The sequence below is a fragment of the Peromyscus californicus genome, unplaced genomic scaffold (genome assembly GCF_007827085.1).
Source record: "Peromyscus californicus insignis strain IS unplaced genomic scaffold, ASM782708v3 Scaffold_20__1_contigs__length_68692818, whole genome shotgun sequence".
NCBI lineage: Eukaryota > Metazoa > Chordata > Mammalia > Rodentia > Cricetidae > Peromyscus > Peromyscus californicus.
Genome location: NW_026294503.1, coordinates 42493897 through 42513521, shown reverse-complemented (window position 1 = coordinate 42513521; position 19625 = coordinate 42493897). Strand labels below are relative to the sequence as shown.

Genomic DNA, 19625 nt, shown 5'->3' with positions numbered 1-19625 from the left:
GTCTCTCTGTAGCCGGTCCTCACACACTCCTTCATACAGGTCCCTGAGTCTAGGCAATCTTGTTCTCGCATGGTGGCTGAGGAATGTACCTGCGCCCAGCTAAGCAGACAGGCGTGGTTTTCAACCATCGTTCCAGAGGGGCCTGTAGATGGCAGAGACCAAAGGAAGTGCCTGAGTGAGAGAGAGTGAGGGCACAGGAAGACCATGGAGTATTCAGTTCCCTCACGCCACACGGAAGGTTCACAATGAAGGGAAGCCAGGCACGTGGTCCCAGGCATCAGTCAGCCAACACTACACAGGTTCAGTGTGTTATTGAAGGGATCCACCTTGGCTTGACTGCAGCCATCTTGGGATGTTACCATCAAGAGGGCCATGAGAAAACCTACCCTGCTTTCCCTTCATGGTCTCCCTGCCATGACAGCAACACATGGGACTTTACCACAGGATCCCTGTGCTACCAGCATTAGAAATAGGCCTCACAGCCTAGGCGTCAGTGAGATAAGAACAGCCACTACCTGGCTCTGGCCAATGTCACCAATAGCCTACTCACCCCACACACCCTCCCTCTAAGTCCAGGCAGGCCCCCAGGCTTCCTGATTCCCTTGACCTTACATCAACCATAGCTCTCCAACAAAGACTACAGTAGGTGGCATCCCAACACTTTCTATCCATTTCTTCTGTCCCATGTCATCTTCTTTTTCATGGTTGACTGTTTCATCCATTTTTCCTGAGCATTAAGTGATTTTATTCAAGCCAAGTCTATAGAGTATAGGACAGTCAGAGCCAGGTGACCTGAGACATCGTGTTGACCAGCACCCCATTCCCAGCTCTGGAAGAAGCTGAGGCTCGGGGGCTGCATCTTCTTTTTAAAATCCAATAACCTCAGTATCTTTTAAAAAAGATACTTAATGACATTTATTAACTTAGTGTGTGCATGTGTTTTGTAGGGGGTGGACTGGGTGCCATGGCCAGTTTAGGGGTGTCAGAGAACAGCTTGAGGAAGCCAGTGCTTCTCTTCCACCACGGGGTCCCCAGCATCAAGTTCACATCACCATGTTTGGAGGAATGTGCCTTCATCCTTTGAGCCACCCTGCCAGGCCAAAAGCATGTCTTGTGACCCCCCATTGGTTGACCCTACACACCACTAATTGTTTGGTCTCTGATAAAATCTGTCTGCACTCTCCAGGCCCCCATGTGCTGTGGTGGAAAACGGGCCGGCAAAGAACCAAGCGGGGCACAGAGAGCTGGAGCTCACGCTGAGTTTTGCAATCTGGCCTGGACCCAGCCAGCGCTTTGCAAAGCCCGGCCTCAACCTGGTTTCCTTACTGCTTTTATGGGCTGAACAACTGTGTTGAATTCGCTCCCCGTGCAGTCACCTGCAGAGGGCGCTCTTAGTGGCAATCCACTGCAGTCAGGCTTGCCTGCAGAGGCAGGGCTTACAAGGTTCCGGCAGTTTCTGCCATGTCTGTTTCAGGGATAGCTTTCCCAAGTGTTAGCCCTCCCGAGGTCAGGGGGAGTGAGGGTGCAGTTGGGGTTCAGCTGAAGCAAGCAGGAACACAAGTCTGAGGTCAGCACTGTATCCTAAGTGTGTCAGAAGTGAAATTTTAATTCGTTCTATTTCTACTTAATCCTAGAGGCCGGGAGGAGGAATAGTTATTTAAGATTCCACAGTGTAAACAGGAGTGTGACTACACTAGGTGCACATTAGTGTAAACAGAAGTGTGACTACACTAGGTGCACATTAGTGTAAACAGAAGTGTGACTACACTAGGTGCACATTAGTGTAAACAGGAGTGTGACTACACTAGGTGCACATTAGTGTAAACAGGAGTGTGACTACACTAGGTGCACATTAGTGTAAACAGGAGTGTGACTACACTAGGTGCACATTAGTGTAAACAGAAGTGTGACTACACTAGGTGCACATTAGTGTAAACAGAAGTGTGACTACACTAGGTGCACATTAGTGTAAACAGTAGAGTGACTACACTAGGTGCACATTAGTGTAAACAGAAGTGTGACTACACTAGGAGCACATTAGTGTAAACAGAAGTGTGACTACACTAGGTGCACATTAGTGTAAACAGAAGTGTGACTACACTAGGTGCACATTAGTGTAAACAGAAGTGTGACTGCACTAGGTACACATTAGTGTAAACAGAAGTGTGACTGCACTAGGTGCACATTAGTGTAAACAGAAGTGTGACTACACTAGGTGCACATTAGTGTAAACAGGAGTGTGACTACACTAGGTGCACATTAGTGTAAACAGAAGTGTGACTACACTAGGTGCACATTAGTGTAAACAGAAGTGTGACTACACTAGGTGCACATTAGTGTAAACAGAAGTGTGACTACACTAGGAGCACATTAGTGTAAACAGAAGTGTGACTACACTAGGTGCACATTAGTGTAAACAGAAGTGTGACTGCACTAGGTGCACATTAGTGTAAACAGAAGTGTGACTGCACTAGGTACACATTAGTGTAAACAGAAGTGTGACTGCACTAGGTGCACATTAGTGTAAACAGAAGTGTGACTGCACTAGGTGCACATTAGTGTAAACAGGAGTGTGACTACACCAGGTGCACATTAGTGTAAACAGGAGTGTGACTACACCAGGTGCACATTAGTGTAAACAGAAGTGTGACTGCACTAGGTGCACATTAGTGTAAACAGAAGTGTGACTACACTAGGTGCACATTAGTGTAAACAGTAGAGTGACTACACTAGGTGCACATTAGTGTAAACAGAAGTGTGACTACACTAGGTGCACATTAGTGTAAACAGAAGTGTGACTACACTAGGTGCACATTAGTGTAAACAGAAGTGTGACTGCACTAGGTGCACATTAGTGCAAACAGGAGTGTGACTACACCAGGTGCACATTAGTGTAAACAGGAGTGTGACTACACCAGGTGCACATTAGTGTAAACAGAAGTGTGACTACACTAGGTGCACATTAGTGTAAACAGAAGTGTGACTACACCAGGTGCACATTAGTGTAAACAGGAGTGTGACTGCACTAGGTGCACATTAGTGTAAACAGGAGTGTGACTACACTAGGTGCACACTAGTGTAAACAGGAGTGTGACTGCACCAGGTGCACATTAGTGTAAACAGGAGTGTGACTGCACTAGGTGCACATTAGTGTAAACAGGAGTGTGACTACACCAGGTGCACATTAGTGTAAACAGGAGTGTGACTACACTAGGTGCACATTAGTGTAAACAGGAGTGTGACTGCACTAGGTGCACATTAGTGTAAACAGGAGTGTGACTGCACTAGGTGCACATTAAAGGTGATGAATGTGTACCACATGTTTCTTTCTGACATTCACCACCACTGTCCCAGCACTGCACATGGGATCCATTTTAATTCCATTGGTCCTTTGGTGGTCTAAACCCTGCCAAAGGCTCCACCCACTCTGCTGTCACCACCACTGTCACCATCTGGAAGTCACTTTCTGATGGACAAAGTCTAAGCGAATGCTACAACTCTGGGCGGGGGAGGGGGGTATTCTGACTGCTCAGGGAGTCGGGCTCTGGCAGCTGGAGCTGCAATGGGACAGCTCTGCTCTGGAGGGAAAGGTCTCCTGACTGTCCGGGGAGTCAGGCTATACCTGGAGTTGGGGTGCAGTGGGAGATGGTCTCCCCGCAGGATATAGCAATCCTCTCCTGGAGAGCCGCTGCAGCTGAGCTTTGCTCAGCCCGCACTTAAGAGGGCTCCCCAGCAGAGCTCTGCTTCTTCTCCAGCCCAAGGTGCTCCTTCTTTTACCTCACTCTGCTAAAGGGGAAACTCCCGCAGAAATACAGCAGTCCCCTCTGGCTCTGGCAAAACGTTGCTACTTTTCCTGCTCCACATTGCTCAGTCCCCTGAGGGATGTCTCAGCAAGGTTCTTCTGTTCTGCTCCAGCAAATGAAGATCTTCACACCCAAGACTCTTTTGAGAAAGAGTTTATTTGAGAAGGAGGAGTCCAGGAGGGCGGCTGCCCCTACCAGGGTGGGAAAGCACAGCCCACAACTGAACAGGCATGCTGTGGGATGGTCTGTATGTCAAATGTGTTGCTGATTGGTCAATGAATAAATCACTGATTGGTCAGTGGCCAGGCAGGAAGTATAGGCGGGACTAACAGAGAGGAGAATTGAGAGAACAGGAAGCTGGGTGAGAGAGACACTGCCAGCCGCCACGATGAGAAACAGCATGTGAAGATGCCGGTAAGCCACGAGCCATGTGGCAAGGTATAGATTAATGGAAATGGATTAATTTAAGCTGTAAGAACAGTTAGCAAGAAGCCTGCCACGGCCATACAGTTTGTAAGCAATATAAGTCTCTGTGTTTACTTGGTCGGGTCTGAGTGGCTGTGGGACTGGCGGGTGAGAGAGATTTGTCCTGACTGTGGGCCAGGCAGGAAAACTCCAACTACACAGGCAGGTGGTTTATATAGGGTTACTTAGGGGTGGAGTGTCTCTAGGGTGATTTTCTACTCAGGGATTGGTTAGTTTTGTTGGTCAAAGGCAGAGATGACCCTGGTTTCAGAGCCAAACTGTGTTTCTTTCACTGGCCTTTCTTAGCTTTAATTCTAAGTTCTAATTCTAAGGCCAGGGCGTATTTCTTTTACTGTCTCTGATTCTAGGGACAAAGTGTGTTTCTTTGGAACTGGTCTCAGAGTCAGGGCATGTTTCTTTGGATCTGGCTTCAGGGATAAAGTGTTTCTTTTACTGACTTGGGTCCCTGATCCAGACTGTGTTTGCTTCACTGGTTCTGGGTTGCAGGGTCGGGGTGGGTTCCTTTAGCTGGCCCCTTTACCCTACACCAAGCATGAGAGGGTGCTGTTGCTGCTGGAGAGGAAGGGCTGTGGCTGCCGCTGACATCACACCGTCCTGAGGGGAGGGGGATTGGAGAGCCACTGTGTCTTCTCCATCTTCAATACTCTCACTCTGGCTTTCTCCCGTTTCAGCACCTCAGTTTCCCCACCATCCTCATTGCTCCGGCTGCCCAGCCCTCTCTGTGTTCCAGTCCATTTCCGCTGCTCTTGTCTCCTCTGCCCCTTGCTTCAGACCCCAGCCGTTGCCTTCTCTTTGATCCACATGAACCCTGGGCTCAGACACCCAAATCCACACTCCTCAGTGTTCGGTTCACCGACTTGCTCTCACTCTTCCCCCTCTAACAAAATGGATCCACTGTCCCCCCACTGTGTCCAGGCCATCTTTGTTCACCCCTGTGCTGCCTAGGGACATGTGGTTTGGCTGAGCTCTACAGACTTCTCAAGCTGCCCAGCCACCTGTCTTATTGGTTCAGGCAGCCTTGACCTTTGCCCCCTTGTGTAGATAAATGGAGTCTGCTACAAGACTATACACATCCAATGCAAGGAAGGAATTCCCAAATGCTGCTCCTCTGACTCGGATTCCTCTCTTCATTGACCAAGCAGTACTTTCAAAGGCATTCCACACCTGACAGGCATGTTGGGCACTGAATCCTCCAGTGAAGATCCTTCCAGGATTCTGCCTTCAGCATCATCTGACAACTGGCTTGCTTTATCCACAGGAAGTGGCATCACCAGTTACAGTAGCTGCTACTCCCAGCCTCAGCCCCACTCCTAAGAGCAGCGGACCTGATGGGAAGGGTACCAGAATTATTCCAGCCATGTCTAGTATTCCAGAGGCACTGTCTGTGGACTGGCCACCATGTTGGAGCTGGCACAGCCCCAGTGAACCTGCTTTATGTGGTCAGCAGGGGCTCGGAGTTTCCTGATGGTCGCCTCAAGCTTCCTTTCAACTCAGGAAAAGCTCCTAAAAACCTCTTCCTGTCCTGTTCTTTTTGAAGGCTGTCATTGGCATCCACAGCCACATGTGCTGCATGCTCCTTCAGAGCATCAGGTACCACAGCTGCTTCCTCCAATGAGAGAAGAGGTAAACCATGAGCATCACGTGAAACAAATTAAGTCCACATATAGAGATTCAAGAGCATTTTAGACCCAGCTGTAGGAAATGCTAGGCCAGAAGTTTCCTGAATTTGGACAGTGCAGTAGGGGATGTATTTTCTTCTGGGGTCAGAACCTGGAGTCCTCTGAGATTCTCAGGTTGTGCAAATTATCTTCAGACCACACTGCCTTTGGAAGCTGTCTCAATCCTCCTGAATTTCAGGGAGCTCAGAGTAGAACAGAGCAGCCACCTGAGAACTCTGCAGCGAAGACACTGTGTGGAGAGCATATCTAAGCTCAGCCCTGCACACACATGGAGTATGAGATTGTAGCAGGGCTGATAATGTCCCTTGTCCCTCTTGCATGTCCCCTGCCAGGCCTCTTCTCTGTGCCATCAATTCCTCCCTCTCCTTCCAGCTCTACTGTCCTCGCCCTCTACCTATACCTCCTCTCTAGGGTCACTCACAGTCTCTCCTGAACCCTGGCTGTGACCCTGGCCCTGGTCTCTGGGCTTTGGGAAGGGTGCTGGCACTTGGTTTTCCATCCCTGACCTGTTCCTCACTCCAGGCTGTCATCACCATGTCCTTTCAGACTGAATGAATTCCCATTCCTACTGAACATACGGGGGCTCCAGATCTCAGTAAGGACAGTCAGGGTCAACCCAGATCTGCAGCTGCACTGTGGGCTCTCTGCCTCCTCAGCCCACACAATACCCTGCTGTTGTTCCAGCTCCTCAGATGGGAGGAAAGTGACTGAGACAGAACCTGGGGACATGTTGACCATGTCCACACTTTTCTGAATTGTCCCCTAATGGTTCTTCAGTATTTTCTGCTACAAAGAGATTTTTGATTCTGGTTTCTTCACACTAGGCTTTCAAAGCTAACTTTCAGGAGTACCTACTGTGTGCTGACCATATTTTGAGAACTGCATGTGCATGATCCTGTTCTGCTTACACTAATTTCAATAGCAATGACCCTAATTCGGAAAGTGGTAACTAACTTGCCAAAGTCACATAACTAGCAGATGATAGAAGTGGTCCAGCCAGCTGTGGGCATCCCAGCCAAGACAGTGGCCTCCAGTCCTATTAGGATCCAAAGAAAAGTTGATCAGTTGAAGTTGTGGCCATGAGAAGAGATTGAATGGGCACATGGGAGAGATGAGGAGCAATGTTCTGGCATTTGGGGGTGGGACCTGTGTGTAGCAAGGTAATAGCTAATACAGATGAAGGGAATATGGTACATGAGTGTGGACTCCCATGTTAGTGTTCATGGTTTCATTGAGAGGAGACCCTGACTGTGGACACTTGCTCTTGCTCTGAGCCAACCAGGTTATTGATATTTAGATCAGTTTCTTAAGGATCTCATAACTGTAATCCCACTTGAGGTCTTTCTGGGGAATGGCATCATTGCCCACACTCTACATGGTACTCTGTGGGTAAGTGGTGCCCACCGCCACTTCCCTTCATTCTGTATTTATTCTTTCTTTTATGTCATATGGATAGCATTAGAACAAGGCCACCATCACACTCTGATGAGCAGAGAGCAGAAAATCAACTCTACAAATCCATTCTGAAACTTGTCAGTGTTCTTAAAAATTCTCCTACATTTTTTCCTTGCAGAACACTGAACTTGTTATGGAGAACTATTGGGCAGAAGGCAAGGTGTGAATGATCATCATGATTGTCCACTTGGTTGAACTGCAAGACAATATGCAGGTTAATAGAGCTTGCCTCTGGTTGTGTCTGAATTTTCAGAGATTGCTTGGGGAAGGCTTGGACTTGTCGAGTGGTTTAACTTACTGAATAGTAAAATTCTGAAAGGTCTGTTAGGAAGTGGAGTATTCTTAGAGACAATGGGTCACTCTAAGCATGTCATAGAATGGTTTAATCTTTTCTGTGTCTCCTTCCTGTCACGCCTTGTTGCTTCCTGGCTGCCTTGTGGTAAACTGCTTTCCTTTGCCATGCCTGCCCAATAAGCTTGACCTCAGCATACACTTCAATTCCACCGGCTCTGACTGTGCCATATCCATGTGTTCACAGTAGTCCTTGATTATTCACCACAGATATAGGTTCATAGAGTCATTGTAACCATCAAGGTCAAGAATTTTCTATCACCAAAAAGTGACACCCCGCCGGGCGGTGGTGGCGCACGCCTTTAATCCCAGCACTCGGGAGGCAGAGCCAGGCGGATCTCTGTGAGTTCGAGGCCAGCCTGGACTACCAAGTGAGTTCCAGGAGAGGCGCAAAGCTACACAGAGAAACCCTGTCTCGAAAAAAACCAAAAAAAAAAAAAAAAAAAAGTGACACCCTGGTGTAAAGCCCTCAGGATCTTGAATCTTCCCTATTCACAAGGCAACTGCCCAACACTCCACTTCATCCATCATTTTTCATTTCAACAGTTTATTTTCATAACAGAAATCACAGATGTTATAACCCATTACATTTGGCTCTGTTTTGACTAAGCACATGCATTGACATCCATCTGCAATGGTGTGGGCACCATTAATTCTTCCCTTTCTGTGGTTGAGGAATCACAGCTCAATATGAAAACCTTCCTAGTGTTGCCCATATCCCAGGACACCTTCAGAGTGCCTGAACTGAATGCAGTATCCCTCCAGGGGCAGCAGCTGCAGAAACAGTCCTGTTGTCTGTCACTTGTGTTTGGCAGGGACAGACCTGGTCACAGATTCTCCTCTGCACTGTCCTTTGTTCACTCTGTCCATCTGTCATGTCCCTTTTAGGGTCGTCTACTTAACTCTGAGCATTTTCTGGTATCCTTCTACAGACTTTTCTTTTTTTGAGAGCAACTTCAAAACCTGAGACACATTTTTACATCACATAAATTCATTTTAAATTTCTTTATATGTCTCTTTTTGTTGAAAATATTCTGCTACCTACTAGAATACCTTCATCACCCATAAAGTAACACTGTCTCTGTGAGAAGTGACAACAGGCTGTCTCCATTCTTCCCCCAACACCCACCATGGCCTATTTGTCTCCTTCATAAAGGAAGGTCTGTTCCTAGGTGGACAGAATTGTGGAGGTGAGGTGGCCCTGGACTGGAAGGCTGCAGGGATCTATCTGGACACTGGGCACTGGACACCTAGTGCTCATTCATTCAAAGGGCTGTGGTGCAGTGGTTCCCAGAGGCCTGAGAGCCTGGAGGAGTGCAAGGACAAAGGGACAGAATCTTCAATAATCTATGTCCCAAAGGGCCAGACTGACATGTCAGGAAAGAGTGCAGGGTTCAAGGTCAAGGGTGTGGTGAGCTCTGGTGATGGCTCTTGAGTTAGTTAAGGGACAGATGCTGAGCAGCTGGCATAGTGTTCACCAACACAGCACATGGGCTCAAGAGTAGAGAGGACTCAATGAACTTGGACACTAGGAACAAGTTGCTAGGCAGCTCAGGACGCAGGTAGCTTTCTTTCCCATGTTCATCCAGATCTCCATTCTGTCCCTGCTCTGCACCCCAGGGAGATGGTTCTGTCCACATCCTGCTTTCCCTTAGGCAGACATTCCAGTCCAGGAAGGACAGAAGGGGCTGTGGAACACAAGAATGTTCCTCTAGAGGATAAGACCTAGACTATGCACAGGTCATCTGTCAGTCTCCATTGGTGAGAACTTGGGAGGAAGGCGCTTGAGCTGCAAGGGAGGAGGGGACACCACTCTGTGTTGCAGCCTCAGGGGAGCATCTGCGGCCAGAAGGGGAGGGCAGCAAAGAGAAGGAAACGCTTCTTGTATAAATCTCAAATATTTTTTAATAATCCATAAGAAACAAACAGGTTTTAAAAGAGGAGATGATAAAAATCAGGAGGAAATGATCAACTTTATAGTCAACAATCTAGAAAACACAGGATATCATTTGCAGAAATCACACAAGCATGACCAGTCAGTGTTCACTAGTCTACTCTTCAAATACTATGGACCAAGTGTAGCCTTTCATGTCTATCGCAGCAAATTTTAAATGTCCATAGGAATTAAACCTTGAGATTTCCCCAGAATCTGGTAGCAGAGAGCAGAACTGACCAGCCATACCCTGTCACCTCTTCTTCCTTGTAGGACCCACGGCTGGCATGCAGGACCAAGAACCTGTGATGACCATGCAGATGATATTCCCAGCATCCTTTCCTTTCTACTCTCTGAGCATTTCACCAAAACACCCATCACTCCAGGTGACCAAAATCATGAACAAAGAAATGGTGTTCCTTCCAGAGTCTGATTGCAGGATTTGGAAATACTTGGAAAAACAGAGAATTAGGCAGATCTAGGAAGGAGGAGAAGGTCTCTATGCAACCAATCAGAAAGCAGTATGGAAGTTGGCAGCTCAGAGGACAGTGAGGATGGTGAGCCTCAGCTAGGAGCAGTGTGGTGGGCATGACTGAGGAGCAGCCATGCTGTGGCCCAGTCAAGCCTTGGATCTTCTCTCCAGCATGGGAGCTTGGTCCTCATGTGGGATGTTGGGAGGTTGTTGGATCTAAGAGGTGGAATCTAGTGGAAGGTCCCAAGCCTGTCCCATCTGTGTTCTGGCTTCCTTTCTCTTAATGTGGCCTCCCCCTCTAGCAGGCACTTCCACCATGGTGACATTGCTGTAGAGGGGATACAGTCAGGGGCTATCAGGTGTCTATCTAGAGCATCCCCCATCCCCAGTCCTCTGAGCTGCACTGAAGAAGAGGTCACTTTGTCAGGCTGTCATGGACCCGGATGAGCTCCTGCAACTTCTGCTCCAGGTCCTGAGCCTGCTGCCGCAGCTTTGCCGCAGACTCTGTCTTCGCACCCTCGTGCAAATGCTTTGTGTCTTCCACAAGGTTGACCACATCCATCAGCAAGGAGAGGCCTGCAGTAGCTGCACCCATGATCCGGGCTCCTTTGGACATTGCCAGAGCTGTGCCTCCAAAGGCTTTCTCTACCTTTTTAGTAGTTTGGGCTGACACCTTCCCTGTGGTGATGAGACGCTTGGCATTAGTTTTTAGGTGAGAGTTAGCTTTGGCCAGCTTGATGGCATCAATGTTCTTCTTGATGTCCTCCAGGTTCTGGAAGGAATTCTTATACACAGAAACAAGCCTGGGGGTGCTCTCCTCCAAAACTTCTTTAATGACCTCCTCTTTGTCCTTGCTGGTTGGCACCAGCTGGCTGGCTTTAGCTTCCTCTTTCGCCGTGATGACCTTTTCCACAAGGCTTGTAGAAACACTAGTCACAGCTGCTGCCGCCCCCAGCCCCAAGCCTGTGGCTGAAAGTCCCAGACTGAGTCCTGCTGTCACGGGTGCCAGAGCGAGACCAAGGATCGTCAGGACTCCAGACACAGCACCAGTAGATTTGGCCACCACTTGTGTGATGGTGCAGTCCCTGTGCACCTTGTCAATCTTGTCTGCAAGGGCGTGCAGCTTCCTGATCTGCTGCTCAAGCTCCAGTTTCACCTGAGGATAAACTGCCAAAAACCTTTTCTTCTCCTGCAGGTCATTTTGGAGCTTGTTGTCATCACCTACATCAGTAGCCACTATGGTCTTAGCAGGAGCTTCACACCAGTTATCTTTCTTTTTCCTGTAACAGGAGAGGACAACTGAGTGAGAAGATCTGCCCTGTGGAAACCACAGAGCATCTGCTCTAATGAAATGGTGGTGAGTTGTATTGGATCTTTCTTATAGCTACGAGAAGACTTGACACACCACAATGTCTTGAATTGTTAAAAAGACAATGAGTTAAACCCATCTTCATGTGTCTTCTTAATTTGTTATTTTATGTTGTATGAGTGTTTTGCATGTGCACACACATGCATGCGTGTGTGTGTGTGTGTGTTTACCATGTGCATGCCTGGAGGGTACAGGAGCCAGTGGAGGGTACAGGAAGGCATCATATCCCTAGGACTGGCTTTAGATTCTGTTGCAAGTCATCGTGAGGGTGCTGGGAATTGAACCTGGTTCCTCTGGATGAGCAGCCAGAGTTCTTAACCACTGAGCCATCTCTAGTCCCTTAATACACCTCTCTATTGCTAGACATTTAATAAAGATGCCTTCCCCTCCAGGTCAATGTCATCACTACTAAAATACTTCTCTGTAGGAACTCTAAACAAACACAGAAAAGAGGATTTAGAGGAAAAAAAATAATTCTTTGTTTTAGGAAAAGTTACTATTCCCTGAAGAGTTCACTGTACCCAAAGAAAAACCTTCTATGACCTTAGTTGCTGAGACATGGCCTATGTCCTGCTGGTCAGAGATTTCCATGTTTGCTGGAGGACTTGGATTTTGAGAGTCTGCAAAGTGCACATTCCTAAGAGGGAAACCCTATATGGGAATTCTTTTTGTACTGCAGTGGTGTGTACATGTGTGATCTGGTGGGGCAGCTCACAGCTGAGATCCATCCACTCAAAACACAGCACAGAAAGTTCTTTTCCATCTGTGAGTAGAAGGTAAAGAAACCTGAGTGGATTCCCCATTGACATGTGTGTCCCATCGCCAAGAAATCTCACTGTGCCTCTGCAAGTGTTTCAGTAGCAGGTAAATCTGAGAGTTCAGAACATGTAGGTTCCCTAGCAGTTCCCAGACTGAATTCCCAGCCTGAGAAAGGTGATGTGTGGTGGGATTTTGCTGTCATTTCTGACCTGCAGGGGAACTAGACAATAAAGGCATGAACTCCAGGAAGGTGGAAGACACACACACACACACACACACACACACACACACACACACACACAAACACATGCACGCATGCACGCACACACAGAAATTAAAATAAAATAAATTAATAAAATTAAAATTAAATCTTTTGTAAAAAATCAGCTTTCAATGAACACCTACAATGTGCTGGGCACATACTTCATGCTGACCTGTTTCCTGAGGACAATAGAAAATTCTCCCATAAAGCCCTAGAAGCATCCCGAGGATGTGACTAAGCTGGTAAAGCGTTTGCAATGCAAAGTAGACCTGAGTTCAGTCTTGCAGGGGCCACAAAGAAATCCAGGTGCAGTTTTTTAAATCAGGCTACAGTTAAACTGACACCCAAACCACACAAAAATGCAACAAAGACAGAGAATTATAGACCAATCTCTCCACATGAACATTGATGTGAAAACACTCAATAAAATACTGACAAACTGAATCCAAGAACATCTCAAAACAAAGTCATCCACCATGATCAACTACACTTCATCCCAGTGATGCAGGGATGGCGCCACATACAAAAGTCTGTCAATGTGATCTACCATACAAAGAAAATGAGAGAAAAACACCCACATGATCATCTCATTAGACGCTGAAGAAACCTTTGACGAAATCCAACACCCCTTCATGATAAAGGTCTTAGAGACATCTAGGATACAAGGAACATACCTAAATATAACATACGCAATATACAGCAAGCCGACAACCAACATCAAATTAATTGGATTGAAACTGGACAAAGCAGCTCCTTCCACAGGCTCTTGCCACTCTACCACGTCAGTCAGCTGGAGCTGCAGATACACTTTGCTCCTTGTGTCCCAGAGGTACTCAACCACAGACTCAATGAAGCCTTTTCTCTCTAGATGGGAAGGTAAAGGAATATGGTTAGAGGACTGTGCATTGGTGCTTGAATGGCTTCGGGAACTAGCTTTGTAAATGTGGTTCTGAGCATCTGTCCCTTGAGGTAAATTTTGGTGTCACTAGTGGTAGGGGCTGAGTTGTGTCCCTTAATTCATTTGTAAAAGCTCTGACTACTAGTGACTGTATTTGGAGATAGAGTTGTTAGGGAACCAAGTGAGGTTGTGAGTGAGGTTCCTAACCCATAGCATTAGGGTCCTTATAGCAGCCAGAAGAAACTCCCTCCTACCCTTTCCCTACTTCTCTATCTCCCCCCACACTTCTCTCTTTCCCTGCCTCTCTTCTTCTCTCCAGACACATGAGAGAGCCCATGGGCTAGCACAGGGTACAGACTTCTCTGCCCAGCAGGAAGACAGAGCTCAGCAGTGCCAACGTGCCACACTTTGATTGTGGATGTTTGATTCCAGCAGAGTGAGAGAAGAGGTCTTTCTTTTTAAATCACCTACCCAGTGTCGCTTTGTGATGGCATCCTGAGAAGACCAATGTACCAGAGCTGTGTCATGGTGCTTTGCAGAGACACATATCATATCATTTTTAGTTAAGACCAAGTAGGAAGTGAGCTCCTAATACCCAGGAAGAGGGAGGAGATTCCATTGATGACTTCCATTTACAGTGTACCTGTGTCATAGACCTTGAATGTGACTTTTTCCCTCGGTTTTTATTTTATATATAGGAATATTTGCCTGCTTGTATGTTTGTCTTTGCACCATGTGTGTGTGTGGTGCCCAAGGTGGGCCTTGGTTCCCTGGAGTGGCAGTTACAGACTGCTGTGAACCTGATGTGGGTGTTGGCAACTGAACCCAGGTCCTCTACAAGAGCAGCAAGTGCTCTTAACCACTGACCTGCTCTAGCCTCAAACGTGACTATTGACCCCAGAATGGTTAGTTATTAATCCCGAGTTTCAATCCACTGGACTAATGAACATCTTAGAAATCAGTCGATCTTATCTGGGCAGTTGTGGGGTGGTTCCAGTTATAGTAGAGCATAATTGCTCTGAGCTAATGAGTAGTTCAAAGACTGAGCTGAGGCACCATGGGAAGTGGGGCCTGCTTGATGTCAGGAGGGCAGGTGGAATGAGTCTTTGGGGCTGATGGGCATCTTGTCTTGGCCCTTTCATGTTGCAGCTTTTTGTGTGCCATGATGTGAGCTCTCCTGCTTCCCTTCCAGGATGGACCAAAATATGCAAAATTATAATAAATGTGCAATATTATAAGGAAAATAATGTTGTCATTAGTTACAGCAATGACAAAGGTGAGTAACACCAGTTTAGAAACTGACTCATAATGAATAAAAGAAGGAATGGTCCACAGAGCCGATAGAAGAATCTTGAAAAGGAAATGCAGCCAAGCTAGTGGCCCACACACTGGGGAGACTGAGGCAGGTGGATCTATGTGAGTTTCACATCCCGCTGGTCTACATAGTGAGTTCCAGGACAGCTAGAGCAGAAAGTGAGACCTGTCTTGAAAAAAAAAAAAACACATAAAAAGGAAATGGCATAGACAACAGCAGAGGAAACAGCAGAGGAAGAGTGAATATTCATGGATTATTCTATGCATGTCCATATGCACACACATATACATGCAAACACTCAACTCATTCAGAATCTAAATCTTTCACAATACTTTTAAGTGATTTTGAATTTTTATTTTTAATTGTCACATTGTAATTGTATGTATATATGTAACACAGTATGATATTTCATGGAAAATTAGTATGTTATTAGTTCAAACATTTGTCATTCAGTTAAGAATGATCAAAATAGGGCTGGAGAGATGACTCAGCAGTTAAAGGCCATGGCTGTTCTTCCAGAGGACCCAGGTTCAATTCCCATCACTCATAGGTGCCTCATAACTGTATGTAAACCCAGCATCATGATATCGAACCCTCTTATACAGATATACATTCAGGAAAAATCCAAATTCACATAAAATGAAAATAAATCATTAGAAAAAAGAATGTTCAAAATTCAGTTCTCACTATCACTACTACCTACTCTGAAATATTCAATTAATTAGCTACTCTTAAATATTCAATTAATTAGCATTTCTAATCTGTGAGAAATGCAATCCTGAAGTGATGGTGTAGACCCATAATCCCAGCACATCGAAGATGAGGCAGGAGGATTGTGAGTCTGGGACAGCTGGAGTACATAGCAAGACTTCCTTTGAGGGAAAGAGAAGAGAGAGGGAAGACAGAGAGAGAGAGTAGGAGGGAGAGATGGAAAAGGAAGAAGAAAGGAGGAGGCATACAGGGGCAGTCCCAGCAGTCCAGGCATCTATTCACGATGGCAGCAGAACATGGGGACTTTCCATGAAATGAGACCCACAGTGTAATGGCCACAAATATTCCCAGGTCACTTGAGGTCAGGTTCCAGCCCAAGTGAGTTGCCAACAATGTGGATGTGGAGGTTATGGTATTAAGAAAAGAGTGAGGACGAGTTATTAATAGCATGCCTGGTGGGTGTGCCTCTTACATTTGAAAATGACATTTCAAATGTCACACTACTAAGATCAACTGTCAGTGAAGAGGATTCCTGCTCTGATGGAAATGCTAAGATCAGCAGCATATGGGGGTCATTGGTAGGTGGAACCCTCCACGCTGACCTGTGGTTTCCTCATGTGTCAGGGGCTGGCACCCCAGACCTGTCAAGGTTTTCAGGCTGCCCCATTTAGTAAAAGGGAATATTTACCCTGAAATCCACGTGCTCCCTAGCCTTCCTTAAGAATACCAGGGCCTGCTGGGTTCTCTGATCTCCCTGCCTCTAAACTTTCCTTCCTTCCTTATTCTATTGAATTTTTTTTTTATTAACTCTATTTATTGTCCAAAATGATGGGTTTCAAAAAGCCATATTCATTCAAGCTTATGTAAATTGACTATATTCACTCTGTACCATCTCCCGTTACTAGTCTGCCTTTGGCTAAATAGTCCTCCCTCTTCTTTTATCCTGCGTGTGTGTGTGTGTGTGTGTGTGTGTGTGTGTGTGTGTGTGTGTGTGTATGAGAGAGAGAGAGAGAGAGAGAGAGAGATCTAGGTTCCATATTTGAAAGAAAACACTCAATATTTGTCTTCTAACTGATAGATTCAGAACGTGCCCCCACGGTTGGGCATGCCCAGCAGACCTAGACACTTCCACCTAGCCAGTTCCAAGTCAAAATAGTCATTTCTGGTTCAAAACATCTCATGTGACCAGGACCCCGTGGCTTTGCATGGTTGCGTAAAGCGCGCAGCGCAAACATGTGATCTACGTGCATGTGTGGAGTAGCCACGTGAGCCTGTGCATGCGCAACCCTGCCTTTATAAGCCGGCGCCATATTCCTGGCTTCCTTCCTTATGCACGTGTCTTTCCACAGGCCTGAGCACACCTGTCTCTCTCTCTTATCTTAATAAAACTCTTGTTAGTGGATTCTGTCGTGTTTCGTGACATTTCCTCGCAGGGTAAGAGCACCGCCAAAATAACTAACACTAAGTCTGACTTATTTTGGTCAAAACGCCGACCCACAGTTCCATCCATTTTCCTGCAGACAAGATACTTTCGTTCATTTTCAAGGCTGAATGAAATTCCACAGGTAGTGCACCACATTGTCTTTATGCATCCGTCTGTGGATGTGCACGGTTCTTCATTCCATATCTTAGTTACTGTGAATCACGCTGATAAAACCAGGATGCCCCAGCACCTCTCTAACACATTGATGGAGATTCCCTTGGGTGTTCACCCTTGAGCAGGGGAGCTGGGTCTTACAGAAGTTCTATTTTCATATTTTTGAGGAATCTCCATACTGATTTCCACAGTGGTCAGACTAACTTACATTCCCATGACGAACACGTGTCCCTCTGCCTGACTATGTGTTGTCTATTTCCTTAATGAGAGCCGTGCTGACCGAGGACACATCTCTGTAGTTTTTTTCTCTCTCATTCGTCAACATGACTGCTGTGCTGTGTGGGTTGGCCAAGTGCTGAGCAAATAACCCGACTGCCTAAGCAGCAGAGTTGGGGAGGAAGTCAGAGAACACGGGGCTTGGAGATTGGTTTGGATCCAGGGCTGGTGTAGGGTGTTCCTGGGCACAGAGTCACTCCTGAGTGGAAATTTTTAGTTCCTGTTTTTGTTGTTGTTGTTGTTTGTTTTCTGGTTTTTGTTTCAACTTCAGATTTTTTTACAAGACAAAAGAAAAAAAATCAGGCCTTGCCTGAGGTAGGCACACCTGGTAAACAAGCTCTGGTCCTGGCAGTGAAGGGCAGGTGCCCTAACACAGCTTTGGGATGGGAATTGGGTCACTTGGAATTAATGGAGTGTAGGCAGAGGATGCAGCAGGCTGGAGCCTGCCTGTACACACGGGGACACATGCCCTCATGGTATAGGTGACTTGAGGTGAGAGTCTCCAGGTAACATAGATGGACTGTGGATAAGGTCTCATTGGGGTGCAGTAACTTCCTGCTGAGGCAGTTAGAACAGGTGGATTCCTGAGCTGGAGCAGGGTGGGCTGCCTCCTCAGGGACAGCGCCCCAGCATCTCTGAGAGCAAACCTCCATGAGGGGGCTAGACCTTCCCGCCTCCTGTTCCCTTCATTCCTCCCTGCTCCCCTCCTGGATTCCATTTTCCAGGAGGTGACTCCTGAGAAGGCACCCCAAGTCAAGACAGGAAGTGGGGACTTGTCTGACCCAGGACTGGGAAACTCCCTATGCTCTCCCTTGGGATTCATCTCCTGTATCCTTGACTCCTCAGCAGACACTCAGCAGGGAGGCTCTGGCAGTCCTAGGCCAGGAGCAGGAGTGGAGAAGAAGACTGGTTACCTGGGGAGCCCATGGCAGCTGCTGGGTCTTGGTGTCACTCAGGAGATCCTGACAGGTTTTCTTTACTCTCACGAGGCATCCAGGCTACAGGAGGAAAAAACAACCTGTGGAACATAATGGGGACAGGTGCTGTGACCAGGGATCTGGTGACCCACAGTTCTCTCAATGGTGACTGCAAAGGACCAGAAGAACTTGACCCAAAGCCTGTCTGCTCCCCTGGCTCTGTGACTGCTATTTAAAGAACCCTATCTGTGGCTCCAGCCCTGCTGCCCTCTCTCCAGGCCAAGACAGAGGAACCTTGTCTTGTTGGGAACAATGGAGAAGGTGTCAGCTGAGGACACAGAGGTGGAGAAACAACAGACGTGAGCACAATGAGAGATGGAGCATGTGGCTGTGAAGGCAATACAGACTCCATCTTAGGGTAGGGCCACCATTTTAGACCACCTGCTGTCCTCAGTTCCAGGAAGGACCTCAGGAATGTGCCATGACAGCTCCAACAGATACAGGGCAGTGTGCTCCTGCAGACATTCTGTCTGCGGGTTATGGCCCTTGAAGCTATCTAGATAATGTTAGGATTCTGCCACTCAGACTTGATGACCACACACGTGCAATTCAGTAGCTAAGCAAGGGATCTTCCGTCCTATTCATCAGTGCCCTGCTTGATTGCGCAAATGCTCCCAGTGTGGTCACACAATCAGCCCATGTGTGGTGTAGCTCTGTGAGCCTACATACTCATGTGCAGGGGAATCCTTAAAACTGGACACAGACTACTCCCCTCTCTTCTCTGCTCTCTCCTTCCCCCACTATCTCTCTCTCCCTCTGCCCGTGTGTCTCCCCCAGGCCTGTTTACTCTCTTCTGTTCCCCCACTCTTCCTTCTAATAAAGTTCTGATACTGGGTTTTGTTGTGTCTCGTGATCTTTTCACCTGGTAACAGTGCCGTTTATCATTTTTTTATTTATTTATTTTTTTTTTAATTTTTTTTTTTTTTTTTGGTTTTTCGAGACAGGGTTTCTCTGTGTAGCTTTGTGCCTTTCCTGGGACTCACTTGGTAGCCCAGGCTGGCCTCGAACTCACAGAGATCCGCCTGGCTCTGCCTCCCGAGTGCTGGGATTAAAGGCGTGCGCCACCACCACCCGGCTATCATTTTTTTAAAACAACAGATAATCCTAATGAGCAGCCCAGATAATCCTGCTCAACATGTTGTGGTTTTCCACCAAAAGGTCTAACCCAGTGGTTTTAAATGTGGTTTGTGCCCCAAAGTCTAGACCAATAGTTTCAAAAAATCTCCTTGCCTCATATCCCTTCTACCCAAATCCAAGTTGTCAAAGCATGTAATTCCCGGCT

The 19625-nt window shown here is 47.0% G+C and overlaps 1 protein-coding gene across 1 annotated transcript; it reads right to left on the bottom strand.

Annotated features, from left to right (window-relative positions):
* Positions 1–10594: 10594 nt before the first annotated feature.
* LOC128117239 (apolipoprotein L3-like) lies at positions 10595–18293 on the bottom strand. The gene is made up of 3 exons (XM_052749226.1): positions 18281–18293; positions 13340–13433; positions 10595–11459 (listed from the first exon to the last, which is right to left on the bottom strand). Exons 1-3 carry the CDS (start codon positions 18291–18293, stop codon positions 10595–10597), a joined length of 972 nt encoding a protein of 323 aa, XP_052605186.1.
* Between the last annotated feature and the right edge of the window lie 1332 nt (positions 18294–19625).